General features: G+C 45.9%; 1 protein-coding gene across 2 annotated transcripts in view; it reads left to right on the forward strand.

Moving 5' to 3' along the window:
* Positions 1 to 24,484, forward strand: part of LOC147117799 (sodium/hydrogen exchanger 3-like) — a 107,638-nt gene that overhangs the window by 25,694 nt on the left and 57,460 nt on the right. For both annotated transcript variants that reach the window (XM_085989105.1, XM_085989106.1), the window contains exons 2-3: positions 16,409 to 16,711; positions 23,818 to 23,978. In XM_085989105.1, the coding sequence (XP_085845231.1) occupies positions 16,409 to 16,711; positions 23,818 to 23,978 (464 nt within the window). The remainder of the gene's footprint in view (positions 1 to 16,408; positions 16,712 to 23,817; positions 23,979 to 24,484) is intronic.

Below are 24,484 nucleotides of genomic sequence, written 5' to 3' on the forward strand. Positions count from 1 at the left end.
ATGGTCACTAATAAATTCAGTAGAGTATTCAGGAGAAACTTCTTTACCCAGAGGGTGGTGAGAATGTGGATCTCGCCACCACAAAGAGTTGAGGCGAATAGTATAGATACGTTTAAGGGGAAGCTAGATCAATACATGAAGGAGAAAGGAATAGAAGGATATGCTGATGGGGTTAGACGAAGTGGAGTGGGAGGAGGTCCGTGTGAAGCATAAATACTGCATAGACCAGTTGGGTCCAATGGCCTGCCTCTGCTGTTGATTTTATATAACCAACACCAACAAAAAAACAGATTTTCTGGTCATTTTATCTCATTTGCTGTTTGTAAGACCTTATGATGTGCAGATTGGCTACCTCATGTCCCTGCATAACAGTGACTACACATCAAAAGTAATCCATTGGTTATGAAGCACTTTGGGATGTCCCGAGGATATAAAAGATGCAATAGAGATGAAAGTTCTCTCTTTCTCGTGAGAAGGGGGAGGAACTGAGTTGATGCTCCCTTGCTCATCGAATAATGACACCTCCTACATGCAATGTGTGGAAAGGGTGGAATTTGGATCAGCACTTAGATAGAAGCACGGCTTTCTGTAGAACCGGCCAATTGCCTGACTTATTTTGCTATCTTGGGAGTCATGGATGCCACCTCAGTGGTATCCTTATTAAAGGCAGAGGTTTGTGAGGTATGGTAATGGTATCCTTAGTCCATGCCAGTGTCCTGGAGCAGACATCTAAAAGACATCTAGAAGCCTAAAGCTGGGCATATTCTAGGACAGTCTGGCAAAATCCAACTTGGTTGCCTTTGCTTTCTTTGTGACTTCTTGTTTTTTGGCAAATATCCTAATTTTCTGGCAGAAGCAACAGAACGCTTCTTCCCATCAGGTGGGGACTCTCCTCGTAGTTTTGAGGTACATGGGCACTTGTGTAGTCGAAGATCTAGGCATTCTGAGGTTCTCTGTCATCTGTGACCAGGAATTAAGCCGACAAATGCAGCTCCATCTCGGTGTGACTGCCTGAATGACATTTATTTGGTTTCTTATTAACAATTGCACAGCACTATACTGGGTCTTGTAATATTGTGAAGTGGGCACTGTTTCTTAGAGGGAATGGCCTTGCAGACTATAGGTCCAGTCATGGACTTTACCTAATCAATCTCTAGGGAGAAAGAGAGAGCTAGCAAATTGTTGAGGATTTGTTTTTGCTCATTCTGCCTTGATGGCTTTCCTACAAATACTGAGCCTGAGAAGAACCTCTCCTTGTCCTACATGCTTTTCAAAGTGCTTATACCAAGTTAGCCTCATTTTAATTTTTTTAAAATGGCACCCAGTGAGACAAGAGCAAGATAAACTTCAGACTGAGCATAGTGAGATTGTGATGGCATTTTTTTGTTGTTGCAAGTGATGATGTGTCAGCAAGTAGTTTAATCAAATTAGTTCTAGTCTGCACGGGGCTCCGGATGTCCACTCGCCTTGCAGAAGCTTTGACCACGTTCGATCAGCTCCGATGGACGGGTCACATCGTCCGCATGCCCGATACGAGACTCCCAAAACAAGCGCTCTACTCGGAGCTCCGGCACGGCAAGAGAGCCCCAGGTGGGCAGAGGAAATGCTTCAAGGACACCCTCAAAGCCTCCTTGGGAAAAAGTGCAACATCCTCACCGACACCTGGGAATCCCTGGCCCAAGACCGCACAAAGTGGAGAAGAAGCATCCGAGAAGGCGCCGAACCCCTCGAGTCTCTTCGCTGGGAGCAAGCGGAAGCCAAGTGCAAGGAGCGCACGTCACCCCACCCACCTGTCCCTTCAACCACCACCTGCCCCACCTGTGACAGAGACTGTAGGTCCCACATTGGACTCATCAGTCACATGAGAACTCATTTTTAACGTGGAAGCAAGTCATCCTCGGTTCCGAGGGACTGCCTAAGAAGAACATGTGCGACACAATAATCCATTTTAATTTGCACGTCAAGACCCAGAAGACAAAGGAGAAACTTAACATTTTCAAATGGTCCTGTTGTTTTGCTGTTTTTCTTTCAGTGACTGCCGTTACTTAGTGGAGCAGAAGGTTCCAGATTCAAGAGCTACTCCAAGATTTGAGCACATAACCCAGGCCGACACTCCAAGTGCATTACTTGGGGAGTGCTGCACTGTCTGAGGTGCCGTCTTTCGAATGAGATGTTAAATCGAGGCCCTGTCTGCCCCCTCAGGTGGATGTAAAAGACCCTATGGCATTATTTTGAGGAAGAGTAGTGGAGTTCTCCCTGGTGTCCTGGCCAATATTAATCCCTCAAACAACATCACCAGATCAGATTATCTGGTCATTATTGTATTGCTGTTTGTGGGAGCTTGCTGTGCGCAAATTGGCTGCTGAGTTTCCTACATTACAACAGTGACTACACTTCATTGGCTGCAAAGAGTACTGGGACATCCTGAGGTCCTGAAAGGCACTATATAAATGCAAGTCGTTTTTTTTATCAATGCAGTTAATTTTTACCATTTGAAAATCCAAACGGATTTGCCCACAAGGAAGTTTTGCAAAATATAAGCTCATCTTGGTCTTTACCCAGGTAAAGGCAGTGCCAGCATCATTGTTATTACAGATAACAAGTGCCAAAGATCATGGTGCTCAGTGACTGTAGGAGAGCTGTTCAGAAGTGAAATTGGTATTGTGTGGTTCCATTTGAAGAATATTTAAAGGAAGCTTACTGTGGAGAAATTCCACTGTTTTGCCACCTATTTGGTTCTATTTAAGGACTTGTCCAAAAGTCTGGATAAAACAAATCTAAATCTCTATAAAGTCTGCCATGGGCCATATTTACATTATACCTAAAATATAAATCTGGAATCTGGGCCCAACCCTTTTTTAAAATTAAGGCTGGATGAAAACAATTTGCATATACATAGTGCCTTTAACATAATAAAACAACCCTCTTCACAAAATTTGACACGGGGCCAGGAACCACGTGAGGAGATTGGTTGCAGAAATAGGTTTTAAAAAGCATCTGACGAGAGGTGGAGAGGTTTAGGGAGGGAATTCCAGAGCTGTTTTAATATAGAAAAATAACACTTTATTCATTCACTGGCAAGGCCAGCATTTATTGCCCATCCCTAGTCTCCCTCGAGAAGGCAGTATTGTGTCACCTTCTTGAACCGCTGCCCTCCGTGTGGTGAAGGTACTCCCACAGTGCTGTTATGTAGTGAGTTCCGGGATTTAGACCAATTGACGATGAAGGAACAGCGATGTATATCTCAGTTGGGATGGTGTGTGACTCGGAGGGGAACTTGGAGGTGGTGGTGTTCCCCTGCGCCTGCTGCCCTTGTCCTTCTAGGTGGTAGGGGTCATAGGTTAGGGAGGTGCTGTCGACGAAGCCTTGGCGAATTGCTGCAGTGCATCTTGTAGATGGTACACACTGCAGCCACGGTGTGCCAGTGGTGGAGAGAGTGAATGTTTAAGGTGATGGATGGGGTACCGATCAAGTGGACTGCTTTGTCCTGGATGGTGTCGAGCTTGTTGAGTGTTGTTGGTTTTGCACTCATCCAGGCAAGTGAAGAGTATTCCATCACACTTCTGACTTGTGCCTTGTAGGTTGGTGGAAAGGCTATGGGGAGTCGGGAGGTGAGTCACTCTCCACATCATATCCAGCCTCTGACCTACTCTTGTGGCCACAGTATTTATTTGGCTGGTCCAGTTACGTTTCTGGTGAGTAGTGACCCCCAGGATGTTGATGGGGAATTTGACGATGGTAATGCCGTTGAATGTCCAGGGGAATTGGTTAGACTCTCTTGTTGGATATGGTCATTGCCTGGCACTTGTGTGGCCGAAATGTTACTTGCCACTTCTGAGCCCCAAGTCTAGATGTCCAGGTCTTGTTGCATGTGGGCATGGACTACTGCATTATTTGAGGAATTGCAATTGGAACTGAACACTGCAATCAGTGAACATCCCCACTTCTGACCACCTGATGGGGGGGGAAGGTCATTGATGAAGCAGCTGAAGATAGTGGGGCTTAGGACACTTCCCTGAGGAACTCCTGCAGTGATGTTCTGGGGCTGAGATGATTGGCTTCCAACAACCACAACCATCTTCCTTTGTGCTAGGTATGACTCCAGCCAGTGGAGAGTTTTCCTCCGGATTCCCATTTACTTCAGTTCTGCTGGAATTCCTTGGTGCCACACTCGGTCAAATGCTGCCTTGATGTCGAGGGCAGTCACTCTTTCCTTACCTCTGGAATTCAGCTCTTTACAGCCATGGTCCAAACATGGACAAATGAGGTCTGGAGCAGAGTGGTCCTGGTGGAATCCAAACTGAGTATCGGTGAGCAGGTTATTGGTAAGTTCCATTTGATAGCACTGTCGACGACACCTTCCATTACTTTGATGATGATTGAATGTAGGCTGATGGGCCGGTAATTGGCTGGATTGGATTTGTCCTGCTTTTTGTGGATAGGATAGACCCGGGCACTTTTCCACTTTGTCGGGTAGGTGCCAGTGGTGTAGCTATACTGCAGCAGCTTGTCTAGAGTCACTGCTAGTTCTGGAGGACAAGTCTTCAGCAGTACAGCCGGTATATTGTCAGGCCCAAAGCCTTTTATAGTTGTGACTGCTTCAGCCTTGAGCCCCCATCATTGAGGATGGGGATGTTCATGGAGCTTCCTTCTCCTGTTAAGTGCTTAATTGTCCACCACCATTCACAACTGGATGTGGCAGGACTGCAGAGTTTTGATCTGATCTGTTGGTTGTGGGGTCGCTTAAGTCTGTCTGTAGCATGCTGCTTCCACTGTTTAGCATTCATGTAGTCCTGTGTTGTAACTTCACCAGGTTGGCACATCATTTGCAGGTAAGTCTGCTCCTGGTATCTACTTCTACACTCCCCATTGAAGCAAGGTTGCTCAGCTGGCTTGATGGTAATGGTAGAGTGAGGGATATGCCGGGCCATGTGGTTACAGATTGTGGTGGAATACAATTCTGCTGCTGCTGATGGCCCACACCGCCTCATGGATGCCCAGTTTTGAGCTGCTAGATCTATCAATCTATCCCATTTAATATGGTGGTTAACACACAACACGATAGAAGATGTCCTTGTTGTCAAGATGGGACTTCATCTCCAGAAGGACTATGTGGTGATGACGCCTACCAATATTGTCATGGACAGATGCATCTGTGACAGGTTTATTGGTGAGGATGAGGTCAAGTATGTTCTTCCCTCGTGTTGGTTCTCTCACCATCTGTCGTAAGCCCAGTCGGGCAGCTATGTCCTTCAGGGCTTGGTCAGTGGTGGTACTACCGAGCCACTCTTGGTGATGGACATTCAAACCCTCCACCCAAAGTATATTCTGTACCCTTGCTACCCTCGGTACTTCTCCAAAGTGGTGGACAACATTGGGGAGTACTGATTCATCAACTGAGGGAGGGTCATAGGTGATGATCAGCAAGAGGTTTCCTTACCCATGTTTGACATGATGCCAAGAGACTTCATGGGGTCCAGAGTCAATGTTTAGTACTCCTAGGGCCACTCCCTCCTAACTGTATACCACTATTCCGCCACCTCTGGTGGGCCTGTCCTGCCGGTGGGACAGGATATATCCAGGGATGGTGCAGGAGGAGTCTGGGACGTTGGCTGATGGGTACGATTCTGTGAGAATGACTTGGGCTGTTGCTTGACTAGTCTATGAAACAGCACTCCCAACTTTGGCATAATCCTCGGATGTTAGTGAGGTGAACTTTGCAGGGTTGACTGATCAGGGTGTGCTTTTGTCGTATCTGAATCCATTCCCTAGGCCGAAGCAGTGTGCTCTGAAGCCAAGTGGTCCATTTCAGAGGGCAGTTAAGAGTCAACCACATTGCCTTGGGTCTGGAGTCACATAGGCCACACCGGGTAAAGTCGGCAAGGTTCCTTCCCTACAGGACATAGACAGCTGAAAGCATGGCTACCAATGGCGGAACGATGAAAATCAGGGATGCACAATTGGAGGAGTGCATAGATTTCAGGGTTGTAGGGCTGGAGGAGGTTCGAGAGATGGGGAGGTGCGAGGTCATGGAGGCATTTGAATGCTAGGATGAGAATTTTAAAATTGATGGGTGAATGGGACTTGGTGCGAGTTAGGATATGGGCAGCAGAGTTTAAGTAGGGTGGAACATGGGAGGTTGGCCAGAGGAGCATTGGAATAGTTGAGTCTAGAGGTAACAAAGGCATGAATGAGGGCTTAAGCAGCAGATGTACTGAGGCAGGGACAGAGACGGATGATGTTATGGAGGTGGAAGTAGGCGGTCTTGGTGATGGAGAGGAGATGTGGCCGGAAGCTCTGCTCAGGGTCAAATAGGATGCTAAGGTTGTGAACAGTCTGGTTGAGCCTTAGACAGTAGTTGGGAAAGGGATAGAGTTGGTGGCTAGTCAATGGAGTTTGTGGCAGGGACCGAAGACGATGGCTTTGGTTTTCCCGATATTTAATTGGAGAAAATTCTGCTCATCTTGTCTTTACACACCGTGCCATTGCACACCATGCAGACTCTTGGGCCACAGGGATATTCAAATGCACAGCATAATTTAGTGGAAAGTAAAGTCATATTAAACATTGAGTTTCAATGTAAAGTAAAGCGATAACATCAGAGCTCCAGGCTGTATATATTGAGTATTATTATGCCATCCTCTGATCCAGATTCATGACTGTGTATAGCTCAATGTCTACATCTAACTTAACATGTAACCATCCTTAAATCCATTAATGCCAAAGTCAAAAGTTATAACACGAACAATGCCCAACTCTTCTCTTCCTCATTTTAACACTTCCTAAACGTACATTTGTAGCTCGTTGGTTAATGCACTTTTAACAATGCCAGTAAGTAATATTTTTTTGATGCAGTGGAATTTTACCCCTAAAATTCTGGTTGTCTGGAGAGATCTGACTTGCCTGTGCTGACTGTTGGTCTCTCCTGTGGTTGAAATGCAGGGAACGGGCAATGGGAAGAAGGGCTGCCATGTCTTTCCTGAGATGTTTTGCAAGTTTCTGCGCTCGGCAGTTGCCAGATCTTCAGCAGGATCCCCAGTATTTGCACTTCCAGGTATTCCCCAAACACCGACACTACCACTTTTGAAGATCTTCATTGATTTGAGTGATTGAACAGGCATTTCAGTTTTTCATTGCCATCACTTATCTTATCTATGATCAGCTCATCCATTTGAACTTCACTTGACTTTACTCTTTGTTCCTTTCTGACTTTTACACCTGCACTTTCCTCTTTGGATCTGATAAAACTTTTTTGCATCCTTCCCTGTGCTCCTATTAGTTCATTTTCAAGGATCATTGTTCCTTCTCATCCTTGTGTCTTGTTTAGTCCCTGCCAGTTTCAAAAGGTCAAACTTTTTATCTTGAACCCATTCCTCTTGAGGATGTTAACTCCAAAATTCCTCATGTTTCTCTATCCCCTTTTCCCTACAGGATTGTAAAATCAAAACTCTGTGTTGCCTCCACACCAGCTAATATTATTTCCCTCATTGTCTTCTCTCCCGTCCTTCTCAAGTCGTGGTGGTGTTAGTGTATACAATATGCAAGTGTCAGCTGTGTCCCATGGATAGCACCCTTGCCCCTGAGTCAGAAGGTCATGGGTTCAAGTCTCATTCCAGAGGCTTGAGCACATAATCTAGGCTGACATACCCAGTGCAGTATTGAGGGAGTGCTGCACTTTATTGGAGGTGCCATCTTTTGGATGAGCTGTTAAACTGAGGACCTATCTTCTCTCAGGTGGACGTAAAAGATCCCATGGCACTATTTGAAGAAGAGCAAGGGTGTGCTCCCCAGTGTCCTGACCAATATTTATCCCTCAACCAACATCACTAAAAAAACAGATTATCTGGTCATTATTACGTTGCAGCTTGTGGGATCTTGCGGTACGCACACTGGCTGCTGCGTTTTCTACGTTACAATAGTTCAAAACTTCAGAAGTACTTCATTGGCTGTGAAGCACTTTGGGACGTCCTGAGGTTGTGCAAGGTGCTATCTGAAGGGGAATTCTTTCTTTCTGTCCCTTCTCCCTAAGTTCCTCAATTTAAAAAAAAAAAAAAAATCGCATAGTACCAAAGAGATTTTTAGTCATAAATATTTTGGTAATATCAGCAGTGACTTCTACAGGAAAAAAAATTGCATAAACTGTTGACATATTTCCCAGCTTCTGAACTATCACTTTCAGAATGTACAGCGACCTGTACCTCCGAGCATGTGCTTTTATCACACCAATAACAGTCTCCTGCTGAGTACAGTGAGCTTTGCTATTTGTGTTGTTACTACTGATAACTTTTACAATCTTCTGTATGATGCTAACTTTCAGTGGCTTTATTTTAACAGCACCTCAGTGCAAACACTTGGATTGGTAACCCTTTTATGATTTCCTTGTGTTACATAACAACTTGCATTTATATAGTGCCTTTAACCAGACCAAAACTGATACCGAGCCCAAGAAGGAGACATTAGGACAGGTAGTTTTTAAGGTGCGTCATAAAGGAGGTGGAGAGGTTTAGGGAGGTAAATCTAGAGCTGGGGGGACTTGATGGCTGAAGGCACGGCCGCCAATGGTGGGGTGGAGGAAGTAGGGGATACACAAGAGGCAAAAGTTGCAAGAAAGCAGAGTTCTCAGAGTTGTAGAGCTGGAGAGGGGCAAGGCCCTGAGAGGGGTTTGAATAAGAGGATGAGAATTTTTAAAATTGAGGCATTGATATACGGGAGCCAATGCAGGTCAGTGAGCACAGTGACGATGGATGAGGGGGACGTGGTGCAAGTTAGGATACAATGGAGGATGAAAGATATGCAAGAAATGTTCAGTATTCTGAATCTGCGGTTGTTAAACTCTCATTTTAATGTTGATGAATATCCTGCACACCTGCCACCGACTGCTGTGACAGACTTGACTGAAACCCGCCACGTTCAGATCACGAACTAAACTTTGCAATTCGAAGGACAGACAAGACCACTTAATCCTATTTAAAATCAAAACCAGATGACAATGACTTGCATATACATAGTGTCTTTAACGTAGTAAAATGTCCCAAGGCACTTCACAGGAGCGTTATCAAACAAAATTTGACATCGAGCTACATAAGGAGATATTAGGACAGGTAACCAAAAGCTTGATCAGTGGTAGGTTTTAAGGAGTGTCTTAAAGGAGGAGCAAAAGGTTTTGGAGGGAATTCCAAAGCTTGGGACCCAGGCAGCTAAAGGCACAGTCGCCCATGGTGCAGCAATGAAAATCGGAGATGCACAGGAAGCCAGAATTGGAGGAATGCAGAGATCTTGGAGGGTTGTAAGGCTGGAGGAGGTTACAGAGATAGGACGGGACAGTGTGGTCTTGTGCTGAAAGTGGAAGTTGGCTGATTTGAAAGGAAGCCCATTGAACTAGTGGTACTGGACAAGAACGATAAAGCTTTCAATAAACAGCATTAAATGTAACTTTACCGTACAATTTCCAGTCCTGTTTAATTCTGTTTGCCAAACAGTGCGTGCCCCATTGAGAGGTAGAGGTTAAATCTCACTTTTGAACTTTGCCCCTGCAATTAATTCTGTGCTGGACCACACATTTATTCACACTTGTAATATAGGGAAAAGCAGCAGCCAATTTTCGCACAGCAAGGTATCACAAACAGCAATCGGATAATTTTTTTTAGTGGTGTTGGTTGAGAGATTAAATATTGGGCATAGCACCAGAGACACCTCCCCTGCTCTTTTGAATAGTGCTGTGGGATCTTTTACGACCACCTGAGCGAGCATATGGGTCCTTGGCTTAATGTCTCATCCGAAAGACGGGACCTCTGACTGTGTAGCACTACCTCAGTACTGCACTGGAGTGTCAGCCTGGGTTATGTGCTTAAGTCTCTGGAGTGGGACTTGAATCCACAACCTTCTGACTCAGACGAGAATGCTACCACTGAGCCACTGCTGACACCTGTAGGGAGAGTATAAGGATGATCCAAGTTCATTTATCCTTTTTCTCCCCATCTTCCCTTCCACCCCCACCCACCTTCTCCTAGATGTAGTTTTCTGCAACTAGGAAACCCAGTTTAAATGTAAAAGAAATATTTCCAAATCTAACCACAGATGACTCTTTGTACTGTACGTTGGATTAATTTAGCACCTTGGCATTCTTTGCAGCTGTGCTCCTCTCCTGAAGAGGCTGCTTCCACTGCTACAGTCCGTGATGTAATACAGTACTCGGCATAGGTTGACGAGAAGCAAGACGCAAAGTTCTCTGGGTTAGCACGAGTAGGCCTTGGGGAGGTGGGGTGTGCATTCATGTGATGCAAATGGTGACTGTTTCCATGTGGATTGGCGATCCCTGGTGTTGGGGTTCCGTGACGGTCAGGCACCCAGTTGACTCCAGGAAAAAATGCAATTCTTTTTGTTCTGAATTATAAATGTTTATAATAAACAGCAGCCATTTTTTTAAGAGCTTGGTGCTATGTTGAGCTGCAACTTAATGTAGCCATTGTAAACTCATGTAATGAAATGTATTGCAGTTTGGGTGTAGAACCATTTTTGAATTGTGCAGCTTGCTGTGCCTGACACGGTGCCACCATTGAGCACAGAGACTAGGACAGCCCTGGATTCCAGTTCTGGTGGTTACTGAATTAGCTGGGGTGGCAGTAGGGGTGCTAAAATTGGCCTCCTCATGTCTGGGCTGAAAGATGTAAGAAGTCACACAACACCAGGTTATAGTCCAACAGCTTTATTTGAAATCACAAGCTTTTGGAGCAGCGCTCCGAAAGCTTGTGATTTCAAATAAAGCTGTTGGACTATAACCTGGTGTTGTGTGACTTCTTACATTTGTCCACCCCAGTCCAACACCGGCATCTCCACACCATGGGCTGAACGAGAGGAGGATGGGTTAGCTGGAGGGTGAAGGAGCCAGCCAGGATCCTTACTCCTGATTTGGTTTCTAGTGAATCCTGCTTGAGGATGGGGTTGAGCTCCACTGTGATGCCTTCTATAGTGGAATAGTCCAATATTCACTCTCTAGGTACAAACATGAAGAATGGCCATTTGGGGGAGATACTGGAGGGTTGAGAGATTTCATGGAACTGAATCTCAGCATTGTTGCAATTTGGATTTCTAGCTAATTATTTTTAATTAAAGCTCACTGCAAATGTCAGCTTCCACAGGCAAGCCTATGCTTCTTATTAGCTGAAACTTGACCTTTCTATGCAAAGTTTCTGGGATTAGTGTACACTGATGTTTCTATGCCAGAAATAGTAGGGGGATACTCTCTCCCACCAAATTGGCAGGATATAGATGTTGACAGGCCATGTCAAACCTAAGCTAAAGGCTATGAATTGAGTTTGTTGTAGGAAATAATCAATTCTTCAACGCCAAAATAAGGTTATTTTTTTAAATTTTGAGGCAGAGAATAGTTTAGACTCCAGTGTCCACCTTGCCACCGCACCTTGAACATGCTGCTGAACCCAGTGAACTGCAGCAATCGCTGGCAGGTTTATTCCCTATCCGAGGGGATTCTGGGCACCAGGACTGTCGGTCAGACTCTGAACAAAAGGAGGTGGCCATGCTCCATATGTCGATCGACAGCTGGTGAGGAGACTCTGAAGCTTGGGTTGGTTGCTGCTGGAAGACATTGAGGCCAGGTGTGAGAGCAAGCATTTGTATACTCTGGGCTCAATGCCTACTGTAACTGGGTTGCAGAGAGGCAAGAAGCTGAAGTTCCATATCTCCATCTGGTGGACCCACTGTTCCATTTGATATGGCCTACGGTAAGGAGGATGGTGAATCCCTTGTTGCTTGTAAGGAGCTTGTGGTACCCACTGCCCACCTATCTCGGGCTCACACTCGTGCTTGTCAATTGTTTATTGACGAATGGGTGATATTACCTTTTTTGGGAGGGAAAGTTCACAAGCAATGGTCTTGAGTTGACTTCAAACATGCAGCGAGGACAAAATGCAGCCTGTAATAAAGGTCTGAGAAGTTGTCAATGAGTTGTGACAGTGTAGCAGAGGGAAGCATGGCTGTACACTTCCACCTGATCAGGAGCCATCAACAGAGTCCTTGGAATCTGGTAAATTATTTTATAACTTGTATCCTAGCATTCATGTAAAAATATCACCTGCATGTAATTTGGGATAATGATCTTGATGCCAAAAATACATTGCAGAGCATAAAAATCTAATGGTCATTGCCCATTTTGTTATGCGTTCCATAAAATTTTGTAAGCAAACTATGATTAACTGTTTAATTCAGTAATATTTAACAAAAACCCTTCTCTGATGATGCAGAGTCCAAAGTTGTATATTCATAAATCCTAATTTCATATCTACACTGATGGATTTTTCTGAAGTAGTTAACTTCTTGGGGTCGTGGGGGAGGATACAGCGCAAAGAGGAGGGGGGAGTTTGGAAAGCATCCCATGCTAGAATGTCATGCAACATCCATTGGGCATAACCTCTGACCAAATAAAGCTGGTGAATGTTATAGTGTGTGTGTGTGTGTGAAATGGTCCTTTAGAAGCCCATCTTGTACAGCATTAGAGCAATTTTGCTTGTAGCTAAAATACACGAAAGGATACAGTAGCCATAAGGGTCAAAGCTTGCACCCTCAATCCCATCTCCTATCTTGAGACAGCCGGGATTAGCTCAAGTGTTCTGGGCACTGAAAATGTCTGGTGTGTAAACAAAGAACCAACTTGCATTGATAAAGCACAACTTCAGGACGCCCCGACGTGCTTTATAGCTAATGAAGTGCTATAAAGTCACTGCTGTATTGTAGGGAAGATAAGTGTAGACCAAATTGCATTAGCTACAGAGCCTTATTACACTCTTGGATCACAATACACAAGTACGTGCAGTTTTCTGTTTTGTTTTATGGAACAGTTGTAAATAGTGGATGTTTATGAAATCATGTAGTGCAGAATAATTAGTCTGTCAATGTGGGAGCTTAATACCTGTTGGGATATAGTTACAAATGCAGGATACTTGGTATTTGTTTCTACATTACAAGAGACTACACTTCAAAAGTATGTAATTGACTGTAAAGCGCTTTGTGATGTCCTAAGATTCTGTAAATCACTTTGGGACGCCCTAAGGTTGTGAAAGGCACTATATAAATGCAAGTCTTTTAGAACTTTTAAAAATTAGTCATTAATCTAAAGTGACCAGTCTTCACTTGTCTTTTGTGCTCCAGGAAGGCTGAGAAAAGAATGCTTGGCTCCTTTTGGATAAAACATTGGCCCGTGGTTTGTGATCAGTGGCGAAGCAAAGGCGTTTGCCGCTGGCCCCGAAGTAAGCTTCCCACAAGGCGAGAAATTTGGCTTTTCTGTAGTTTAGTGGAAATCCCACTGCTGTGATGTCAACAAGCTGTCTAAGTAGCCAATCACATTGCAGAATTCTCACAGACAGTGAACCAGGAAATAGAAAGCATTATTAATCAATTACTTAAAAAAAAAAATTGAGTGAAATTAAGATTTTTTGCAGACACATTGGGTTAAGGTAGAAGCTGAAATATCATGAACGAACTTAAAAAAAAAATGTTTTAAAATTAATTTTAAAATCTAATTATTTTTAACTTAATGGAGAAATTTGACATTCCACCAATATAAAATTAGCTTCTCGGGGCCAGAACGGTGGTTTATCAGTCGTTATTACTCAGATCACTGTTAAAAACCCAGTTACACCTCATTTGAATGGGTCCAATTTTTATGGGATTTCTAACAGCAATATTTGTTCGGAAAAGGGGACGTTTTCGTCAGCATGATTTTACTGACTGTCAGCTCTGGGTGGCTGGGGAGCATCCACAGCCCAGCCTGTGGAGGAGCAGTGATTGACAAACCGCAACTTCAGGATTTCCCCGTTAGGCTGCACATGAGCTAAATCCTGAAGTTGCGGTCAGCTTCAAAGGTGAAATGACGGTGAACGCTGCCAGTTCACCGTCATCAGGACCGCAAGTTCCGGGCCATTAATTTGTTGGGCAGTTGCTCAGTTGGGTTGATATACTAACCACAGTCTCTGCTGTGTAATCTCTTTTAATCAACATCTATTCCCCTTTTCTGTGTTGCGTAGGCGATCGGCTATTTCCAGTGAAAAGTATAATCTAACCCAGAGGATTGCAACTCTGAGCCGATCCTAGAAAATTGAGTGCTCGCCTTGTCACTGGCAGAAATGTGTTGCACTGTACTGCTCTCCATAGAAGTTAGCACTAGTTTACAAGTAAAATTGCTCAAAATAGAATTTGAGTACTCCTTCTGGGATTGGAATGAGAAGACCCAGCTCGCAGTAATAGAAATAGTTTCCCACTGGGGAACAATCAATCACAGAAATATTTTTCTTTCCTTTTGAGTTGCTCGTTTAATGACCAGATGAGAGGAATTTTATCAGTTTCTAGACGAGCACAAGAAATGCAATGGCTCCTTGGAGACGGTGAGTCCTGTGAGACTTAGGATGTCTTACTCCAACCTTTAGAACTGATTGCACAGAAAGAGTAGCAAGACTCTCGTTCTAAAACTACAATTATGTTGGTCGCATTGCACAGAAAATAAATAGTAGTAAGACTCTTGTTCTATAAGTACACAATTATGCTGGTCATGCTGGACATGGGTTGCTGTTGGTTTCACTTAGTCAAATGCCTTGGGGTTAACAAGTCACGAACCTGACTAAGACCTTGCTGTAGGTGTGCACCTTGTGTTCTGAATTCTTTACAGCTGCAAGGAGGTGGTGTTGGGGAGGGCAAGTTTTAGAATGTACCTGGATACCTTCAATGAAAATCATGCCTTTCTTGCTCTGGGATTTAATTATGGGACTGAGACCAGTTGAACTGTTTGTTCTACAAAAGCAAAGGACTGTTTGTTCTATTCTTTGCAGTTGAATTATTTTAGCATCAGTGTAGAAATACAAATGATATCAATACATTTATTTAAAAATAATTCAGTTTTGAAATGTATGTATTATTCCACAATGGTGTATCAACTTGTATCATTATTAGAGATATAAGGACTGCTGCATTGTAATGTGTGGCCACAATGCTATGGGTCAAATAATGTCCTAAGTGACAATACAATATATTCATTACATGTTTTGAACGAGGCATGGTAACCGGGCTTGAGCTCCAGCAAGTGCCAATGCTCTAAATCTAAATCTATGTAAAAAAAAAAAAAAAAATTAATATCTCAAGGTTTTTATAATTCACATCTGTATGAAGATATGTCTTGGTTGGGCAGTGTCCCATGTCCAACCATCTTCAGCTGCTTCATCAATGACCTTCCCTCCAACATAAAGTCAGAAATGGGGATGTTCGCTGATGGCTGCACAATGTTCAGTGCCATTCACAATTCCTCAGATAATGAAACAGTCCATGCCCGCATGCAACAAGACCTGGACGACATTTGGGCTTGGGCTGATAAGTGGCAGGTAACATTCGCACCACACAAGTGCCAGGCAATAACTATCTCCAACAAGCAAGAGTCTAACCACCGCCTCTTGACATTCAACGACATTACCATCGCCGAAACCCCCACCATCAACATCCTGGGGCTCACCATTGACCAGAAACCTAACTGGACCAGCCACATAAATACTGTGGCAACAAGAGCAGGTCAGAGGCTAGGTATTCTGCGGCAAGTGTCTCCCCTCCTGCCTCCCCAAAGCCTTTCCACCATCTACAAGGCACAAGTAAGGAGTGTGATGGAATTCTCTCCACTTGCCTGGATGAGTGCAGCTCCAACAACACTCAAGAAGCTCAACACCATCCAGGACAAAGCAGCCCGCTTGATTGGCACCCCATCCACCACCTTAAACATTCACTCCCTCCACCACCGGCGTACCGTGGCTGCAGTGTGTACCATCTACAAGATGCACTGCAGCAACTCGCCAAGGCTTCTTCGGCAGCACCTCCCAAACCCGCAACCTCTTCCACTTAGAAGGACAAGGCGCATGGGAACACCACCACCTCCAATTTCCCTCCAAGTCACACACCATCCTGACTTGGAAGTATATCGCAGTTCCTTCATCGTCGCTGGGTCAAAATCCTGGCACTCCCTCTCTAACAGCACTGTGGGCGTACCTTCACCGCATGGACTGCAGTGGTTCAAGAAGGCGGCTCACCACCACCTTCTCAAGTGCAAAAATGCTGGCCTTGCCAGCGACGCCCACATCCCATGAACAAATAAAAAAATAGGATATATCTTGGTGGGGCTTTTCCGCTTCTTTGATCGTCATCTTGGGAGTTTGCTGTGCATCACAATAAATGGGATAAGGGAGGGCAGGGTGGCGGAAAAGGGGGACTGATGAGTGCAGAAGTGGAAAACTCCAGCCCTTGTATGGCTGAGTGGGGTGATCTACTTGATTTAATCATATCACATTAACTTTTAATCGGATAATCTACACAGAACGTTCTCATGTAATCACGGTTATTGATTTTCTCTCTTTTTCTTTAGTTTTCCACCTGTCTGAAAAAGTCACCACTGTGGTACCAGAAAGTGCCCTGCTGATCGTGCTGGGCCTCATCCTGGGAGGAATTGTCTGGGCTGCCGATCACACCGCCTCCTTCACCTTAACGCCAAATGTCTTCTTCTTCTACCTCCTGCCGCCAATCGTACTGGATGCCGGATACTTCATGCCCAACCGGCATTTCTTTGGGAACCTCGGAACGATTGTAACGTACGCAGTCATTGGAACAGTTTGGAACGCTGCAACAACCGGTCTCTCCCTCTATGCTGTCTTCCAGACGGGTATTATGGGTAAGGGCACAGATCCAAGCAGTAGCTTTATCTTATCCAACTGAAGTGAGACCAGGGTAAAATGCAAGTAACAGTTGTGGCTATCTGGAAGTCCAAGGGGCAGTCTAAATTTTCTACCTTGTTGGTGTCCCCAGGCAGTGTATACCAACAGGGTTCCATCACCGCTGCTTTCTAACTGGCTGCAGGGAAATGTGTATGAATGACGATGGAGCACTGCGCTTCTCCCTCTCTTGAGGATAAGCACTTGACCTGTACTTTGTGCCTAGTTGCAATGGTATTGCTGACTTCCGGAGCTCTCGGTGTGCGGCATCACTGATGCAAACCCAGCAGGAAGCGCATTTTTCACACACAGGGTCGTGGAAATCTGGAGAACTCTCTCCTTCAAAAAGCTGTGGATGCGAGGTACATTGACATTTTCAAGACTGAGATCGATAGGTAAGGGTATCAAGGGATATGGTACAAAGAAGGGTAAATGCAGTTCAGGTACAGATCAGAGGCTGAATGACCTACTCAACTTCAAATGTAATCAAACATGCAGAATACTTGTCCAGCTCAACATCTCAATTGTCCAACCCTAGCCTACAGCTCTCAATAGACAACACCCCAGTCACACAAGAACAAACCTGACCCTTGGAGCATTTGGCCATCTGCCTGTACTTATCCCAGAACTACAATGCCATTTTCAGCAGATATTTATCTAACTTTTTTTTTGAAGGGAACTAGAAGTGCTTCTCAAACTAGAGTCCGCGGACCCCTGGGGGGTCCGTAGAAACTTTCCAGGGGGTCCGCGGCCTGTCCGCCCTCCACCGCCCTGACCCACACTGCCGGGGCCATGGTTTTACTCCAGTTCCGGGACCAGGTCAGTCCCACGCTGTGCACCTTGTTGTTGGTGAGACTGTGGAAGAGGAGCCACAGCCACTGCTTGAGCCTGCGAGCTGGAGCCTGAGCTGAGCCGTGTTGTGGGGGGGGGGGGGTTCACTGAATGCCCAGTGGGCTGGGCCACCCCCCAGGGGGGGGGGCCGACGCTTTGTCCTCCCCCCACCCCCCCCCCCCCACCCCGGAATCATGGTTTTCGAGGTTGCTGCCACTCCCGGTTGCGGTGATTTCACCGGTTCCTGCCGGGCTAGTTGTACCGTGCTGTGTTGCTGCCTCCTCCACCTCGGTTTGCCGGCGGCTGATCCCCGAGCTCATTTAACCTCTGGTTCATTTTAATCTGGTTTGAGGCCGGTCCGCTGAGTTGTGATGGATCAGTCGGGAGGGGGGGGATGGTGCTGCGCGCCAGGGGTTCCATTATAGGGGTGGTGAGGGGGGGGGGGGGGGCGGGGGGCGCATGCCGGATTTTCCATTAATGGGGTGGTGAGGGGAGGGGGGCCGCGTGCCAGGTGTTCCATTATTGGGGGGGGTGGCACGCACCGGGGCTTTGTGACCGTTAATTTTTCGCGCGCGCACCTGCCTCCCTTTGATGGGCTGTGGGTCCGGGTCCGTACTTTGCGCCCGTGCTGAGTTCTTGATTTGAGCGAGATTCCCTTCTCCTGCGGGTGGCGGCTGCAGCCAGTGGTGAATGAACCACGCTGCACTTTTGCACGTCTGGTGACGCCCGGCTCCAGTGGCAGAGGTTTGTGAGCAGGTCGCCTGCCTGCCGCCTTAACTAGGAACAGTGCGGGGAGAAGAGGCAAACCTCTGTCGGTGGCGGTTGGTATGTTGACGGTACCAAAAGTCAGCCCGATTCGCGCAACCAATCAGTGACCATACACTTAGCTAATTTCAAGCTGGCTCCTTGTTATAAAACTGACACTGATTCAGTTCTTGCGCATTATTCTCAATGGCTGGGCCCGCCTCCTCAGAGGATGAAGAGATGAAGGGTCCCAGACCTGAAACGTTAACTCTGTTTCTCTCTCCACGGATGCTGCCTGGCCTGCTGAGTTTTTCCAGCGTCTTCTGTTGTTATTTCCTCAGAGGCCCACAGCTCTCACTCACTTTACAACCAGCGCTCCTTGCCGCTTGAGCCAATTCCTCTCCCTGGCGCCGCGACCCCGTGCCGTCCTCCCGACGCGTGATCGGAGCGCCCGCGGGGGCCCGTCAAACACGCGCCTGAACGCATTCATGCAAACGCGCACAATCCCACAGTGCAGCTGCTGCAGAACATGCCACAGTGGGACAGTACGGCGGCGAGTCCTGCTTCCAGCAGCACCCCAGCATGTGATTGGGTGCTGGTGCCCTCGCTCACCTTGGCCAGCCTGCTGCCGGCTTTAAAAATTGTCCAGCACTATGTGGCCAATAGTGGCCGTCTGTTGCTGTGGAGTATCCAGAATTGGTGTGAGAAGCAGGCATGCCCATCTCACTGATATCTGTAAGCAAATGCCTGTTTTCCTAAAAGCATTATTAAAACACTCTTTTTAAATGCAGCACTTTCATACTTATGAGTATTATATAGCAAGTGGGGGGTTTATCCGTGAGTACTAATCAATTTGAAGAGGTCCTTCAACCAAACAAATTTGAGAACCACTGAACTAGAATAGCTTAACTTTTAACTTCATGGAAGTAACCTGCCTGGGCTGCAGTGTAAGGAGATCAGTGGACAGCAGGGAGTGATTGCTGGGGCATCTGGCGATCCAGACCATGACGGTAAACTTTTGGTTTATAAAGGGTATCTGAAACACAACACGAGATTACATTCTCCACCCGTCCCCCTGGAATCCCTTTTTTTGTTGACTTATTTTAAAAGTTTCAATTTTTTTTTTATCCATTCAAAGAATTTTGCATATTTGCGAACACTTTTTATTTGCAGTTTTGTTTTTGTATTCGGTGACAAAAGAGGCGGAAGTTCGAGTGAACAGAGATTTTATTTTCATGGCTGAACTTGGATAATTAACCGGAGATCTTTGCCTTGCATTTAAGTCGGCAAATTGCTGGATTTGCCATCATTATCCCCATGAATGGATTAGAATTACTTCAGGAATGTGATCATTCCAACGTCTGCTGTCTCTCCAAGTCTGATCCCATACTTCATTTACGGAAGCAAACTACATTTTTGGAAATTCTAAACTAGTCTGTTACAAATGACAAAACTGTAGCGCTGTTGAGGGTTCTGTTTATAAGCGGGTTGTATGAGTGACTTATAGGAAATAAAGAAAGAGAACTTGCATTTCTATAGCGCCTTTTACAACCTCAGGGCATCCCAAAGTGCTTTACAGCCAATGAAGTACTTTTTGAGGTGTAGTCACTGTTGTAATGTAGGAAACGCGACAGCCAATCTGTACACAGCAAGGTCCCACAAACAGCAATGTGATAATGACCAGATAATCTGTTCTAGTGATGTTGTTTGAGGGATAAATATTGGTCAGGACACAGAGGAACTCCCCTACTCTTTTTTAAAATCGTACCGCGCGATCTTTTATGTTCACCTGAGAGGGAAGATGGGGCCTCGGTTTAATGTCTCAGCTGAAAGACGGCATCTCCCACAGTGCAGCACTCCCTCAGTGCTGTACTTGAGTGTCAGCCTAGATTATGTGTCTAAATCTCTGGATTGGGCTTGAAACCACAGCCTCCTGATTCGGAGGCTATAGTGCTTCCCACTGAGCCAAGGTTATAATTTTCGGTCATAAATCTTTGTGAGACTCCGGCTGGGCATACACAAGTGAATATTTGTGTAATGTGCAGAAAGTGATTGCAGGTGAGGCGAGATTGTGTTCATGTTTACATTAGCAGCAAGTGCAAATTTGCTTAGTCTGCCATGAGATAACTGGGACACGAAGTCTATTTGCAAACGGCTAAGGTATTCTTGCTTTCAGTTGTCATCTGTGGCTCAGTGGTAGCACGCTTGCCTCGGAGTCAGAAGGTTGTGGGCTCGAGTCCCACTCCAGATATTTGCGTGCATAATCTAGGCTGACACTCGAGTGCAGTACTGAGGGAGCGCTGCTCTGTCTGAGGTGCTTTCTTTTGGATGGGATGTCTGCCCCCTCAGGTGGACGTAAAAGATCCCATGGCACTATTCGAAGAGGAGCTGGGGAGTTCTCTCTGGTACCTTGGCCTTATTTATCCCTCAACCAACATTGGTAAAACATATTATGATAGCAAAATACTGCGGATGCTGGAAATCCGAAATAACAACAGAAAACGCTGGAAAAACTCAGCAGGCCAGGCAACATCCGTGGAGAGAGAAACAGAGTTAACGTTTCAGGTCGAAACCCTTCTTCAGAACTGAGAAAAAAGCAGAAAATGAAACCGATTAAAAGGCCAGTTTGGGGGCTGGGAAATGGGGGAGGGGATGAAAGAACAAAAGGGAAGGTCTGGGAGGTGAAGAGACATTAAGAAATATTCAAGGTGAGACGAGATGGTAATAGGACAAGTAAAGAAACAAAAGATGGCTCTAGATGAAGTGTGAAATGCGCTGGCAGAATGAAAGACAGCTGCCATGTGGGAGAGGGAAAAAAGGAAAAGGCACAAACTAAAGGTGTGGATAAAAAATATATAAAAATATAATAGGGGCTGAGGTTATGATCTGAAATTGTTGAACTCGATATTGAGTCCGGAAGGCTGTAAAGTGCCTAATCGGAAGATGAGGTGCTGTTCCTCGAGCTTACGCTGAGCTTCTGTGGAACAATGCAAGAGGCCGCGGACAGTGAGGTCTGAGTGGGAATGAAACGGTGAATTAAAGTGACAGGCGACCGGAAGCTCAGGGTCACCCTTACGGGCTGAACGGAGGTGTTCCGCAAAGCGGTCACCCAATCTGTGTTTTGGTCTCCCCAATGTAGAGGAGACCACCTCCAACGTGATCCCACCACCAAACGCATCTTCCCCTCCCCTTTCAGCATTCCATAGGGATCGCTCCCTCCGAGACACCCTAGTCCACTTCTCTATAACCCCCAGCACCCATTCCCCTTTGTCCGGCACCTTCCCATGCAAGCGCAGGAGATGTAACACCTGCCCTTATACCTCCCCCCCCTCCCCACTGTCCAGGGCCCCAAACACCCCTTCCAGGTGAAACAGCGATTTACTTGTACTTCTTGCGATCTAGTATACTGTATTCGCTGCTCACGATGCGGTCTCCTCTACATTGGGGAGACCAAATGCACATTGGGTGACCACTTTGCGGAACACCTCCGTTCAGTCTGTAAGGGTGACCCCGAGCTTCCGGTCGCCTGTCACTTTAATTCACCGCTCCATTCCCACTCAGACCTCACCGTCTGCGGCCTCTTGCATTGTTCCACGGAAGCTCAGCGTAAGCTCGAGGAACAGCACCTCCTCTTCCGATTAGGCACTTTACAGCCCTCTGAACTCAATATTGAGTTCAACAATTTCAGATCATAACCTCAGCCCCTATTATATTTTTATATATTTTTTATCCACACCTTTGGTTTGTGCCTTTTCCTTTTTTTCTCTCCCACATGGCAGCTGTCTCTCATTCTGCCAGCGCATTTCACACTTCACCTAGAGCCATCTTTTGTCTCTTTACCTGTCCTATTACCATCTCGTCTCATCTTGAATATCTCTTAATGTCTCTTCACCTCTCAGGCCTTCCCTTTTGTTCTTTCATCCCCTCCCCCATTTCCCAGCCCCCCAACTGGCCTTTTAATCTGTTTCATTTCCTGCTTTTTTTCTCAGTTCTGAAGAAGGGTTTCGACCTGAAACGTTAACTCTGTTTCTCTCTCCATGGATGTTGCCTGGCCTGCTGAGTTTTTCCAGCGTTTTCTGTTGTTATTTTGGTAAACCATATTATCTGGCCATTATCTCATTGCTGTTTGTGGGATCTTGCTGTATGCAAAATGGTTGCCACGTTTACTGCATTACAACAGTGACTACACTTCAAAAAGTCCTTCATTGGCTGTAAAGCGCTTTGGGACGTCCTGAGGTTGTGAAAGGTGCTATATAAATGCCAGTTTGTTCTTTGATTTGAATCATCATTTTCCTGCTACACTATGCCTGAAGTGAAGATTGCAACTTAGTGCTCTGACCTGCGCCAGGCTGAAATGGATGCCAGCTCACTGCCTGTGCCGCAAGATTGGAGGAGTAACTGTGGCTGTTGAAAGTAACATAGTGGAGTTACGACTAGTGCAAGTCACTGGTTAACGTTGTAAGCCCTGATTTTAACCCCCTGGGTTAAAATGGGTACGGAGTACTTGTCTCTCTGTTTTGTGTCAGGCTTATGCCCACTGCCGATTTAACTCCCGGGATTTGGGAATCATCTGACCAAGGAAGGTAAGTTGGTTTTTTTTGTGTGTGGTTTTCCTAGATCTACCCGGCCCCGGGCTTCCCCCTCTCCTGACTGTGATGGCCCTCCCTGTACCCTTCTCCACTTACTTTAGTGCCTGGGACGTTCCCTGCAGGTTCCTGGCTGTGACATGCCGCTGCCCGGATTCTTGCTCCTGCCCACCGGCCAAGTACCGATTCCTGATTGATTCGGGCAGGAGACTCAACTCCGACATTAAAATCAGACCTGGGAGTCAAAAGTGGGGGGGGGCCCTCGTGTGGAGCCAGGGTGCGAGGTTACTGCTTGAACAACCGCCCCCCCACCCCGCACGCAAGGCACTCGTGTCGTGAGTTAAAATCAAAACTGACTCTTTCACTTCAGGCAAAAATTGCACTGTGAGCAGAAAATGTAGGGAGCAATTGAGGCGTTGTGGTGGGCTGCCACTTCACACTTTTTGTCACTTATCCTTAATTTTAAATTTCTCAACCTGGTGTTCAAATCCCTTCATTGCCTCCTGGTGTTCAAATCCCTTCATTGCCTCAGCCTTCGCTATTTCTGTAACATCCTACAACCCTCTGTGATATCTGTGCTCCTCCAACTCTGGCCTCTTGCACATCCCTGATTTTAATCACGCCATCATTGGCGGCCACGCCTTCAGCTGCCTAGTCCCTAAGCTCTGGAATTCCCACCCTAAACCTTTCCTCTCTTTCCTCCTGTAAGACACTCCTTAAAACCTACCTCTTTTCTGCCCAAATATTTCCTTGGGTGTCTTGGTGTCCAATTTAGTTTGATGACGCTCCTGTGAAGCGCCTTGGGAAGTTTTACTACGTTTAAAGGCGGTATATAAATGCAAGTTGTTGTTGTTCTAGTTGTGACTCAGAGCTAACCTTCCTTGTGATTTCAACTTGCTCTGCAGGAGAACTCCAAGCTGGCCTCCTGGAATTCCTTCTGTTTGGAAGTCTGATTGCTGCTGTTGACCCAGTGGCTGTGTTGGCTGTGTTTGAAGAGGTCCACGTGAATGAAGTATTGTTCATCATTGTGTTCGGAGAATCTCTACTCAACGATGCAGTCACTGTGGTAAGTTCAAGTAGCGTTTTAACCCCTTGGTTTTTCTTCCTCTTTAATCTGGTAATGAAGGGTAAATTTCGGATTTGCACTGGCGGCTTTGTCAATTTGGATGTTGGAGATATTGGCCCAAATATTTTTGGTTATATCAAAAAGCAAATTTTTTCATTCATTCTCAGGATGCGGTCGTCACTGGCAAGGCCGGCGTTTATTAGCCATCCATAATTGCCCCATGAAGGTGGTGGGCCGCCTTTTTGAACTGCTGCAGTCCATGTGGCATTATTTGTAGCAGTTTGATACAAATGAGTGGTTTGATACTAGACTATTTCAGAGTCGACCACGTTGGTGTGGGACTGGAATCCTATGTAGGCCAGACCGGCTGAGGACAGCAAGTTTTGTTCCCCAAAGGACATTTGTGAACCAGTTTTTTTTTTTTTATATAGACAATCCAACAACTTCATAAAATAGCAAAATACTGCGGATGCTGGAACTCTGAAATAACAACAGAAAATGCTGGA

Source organism: Somniosus microcephalus, chromosome 5 (assembly GCF_052327205.1).
Source record: "Somniosus microcephalus isolate GS21.2 chromosome 5, FLI_Smic_1.0, whole genome shotgun sequence".
NCBI lineage: Eukaryota > Metazoa > Chordata > Chondrichthyes > Squaliformes > Somniosidae > Somniosus > Somniosus microcephalus.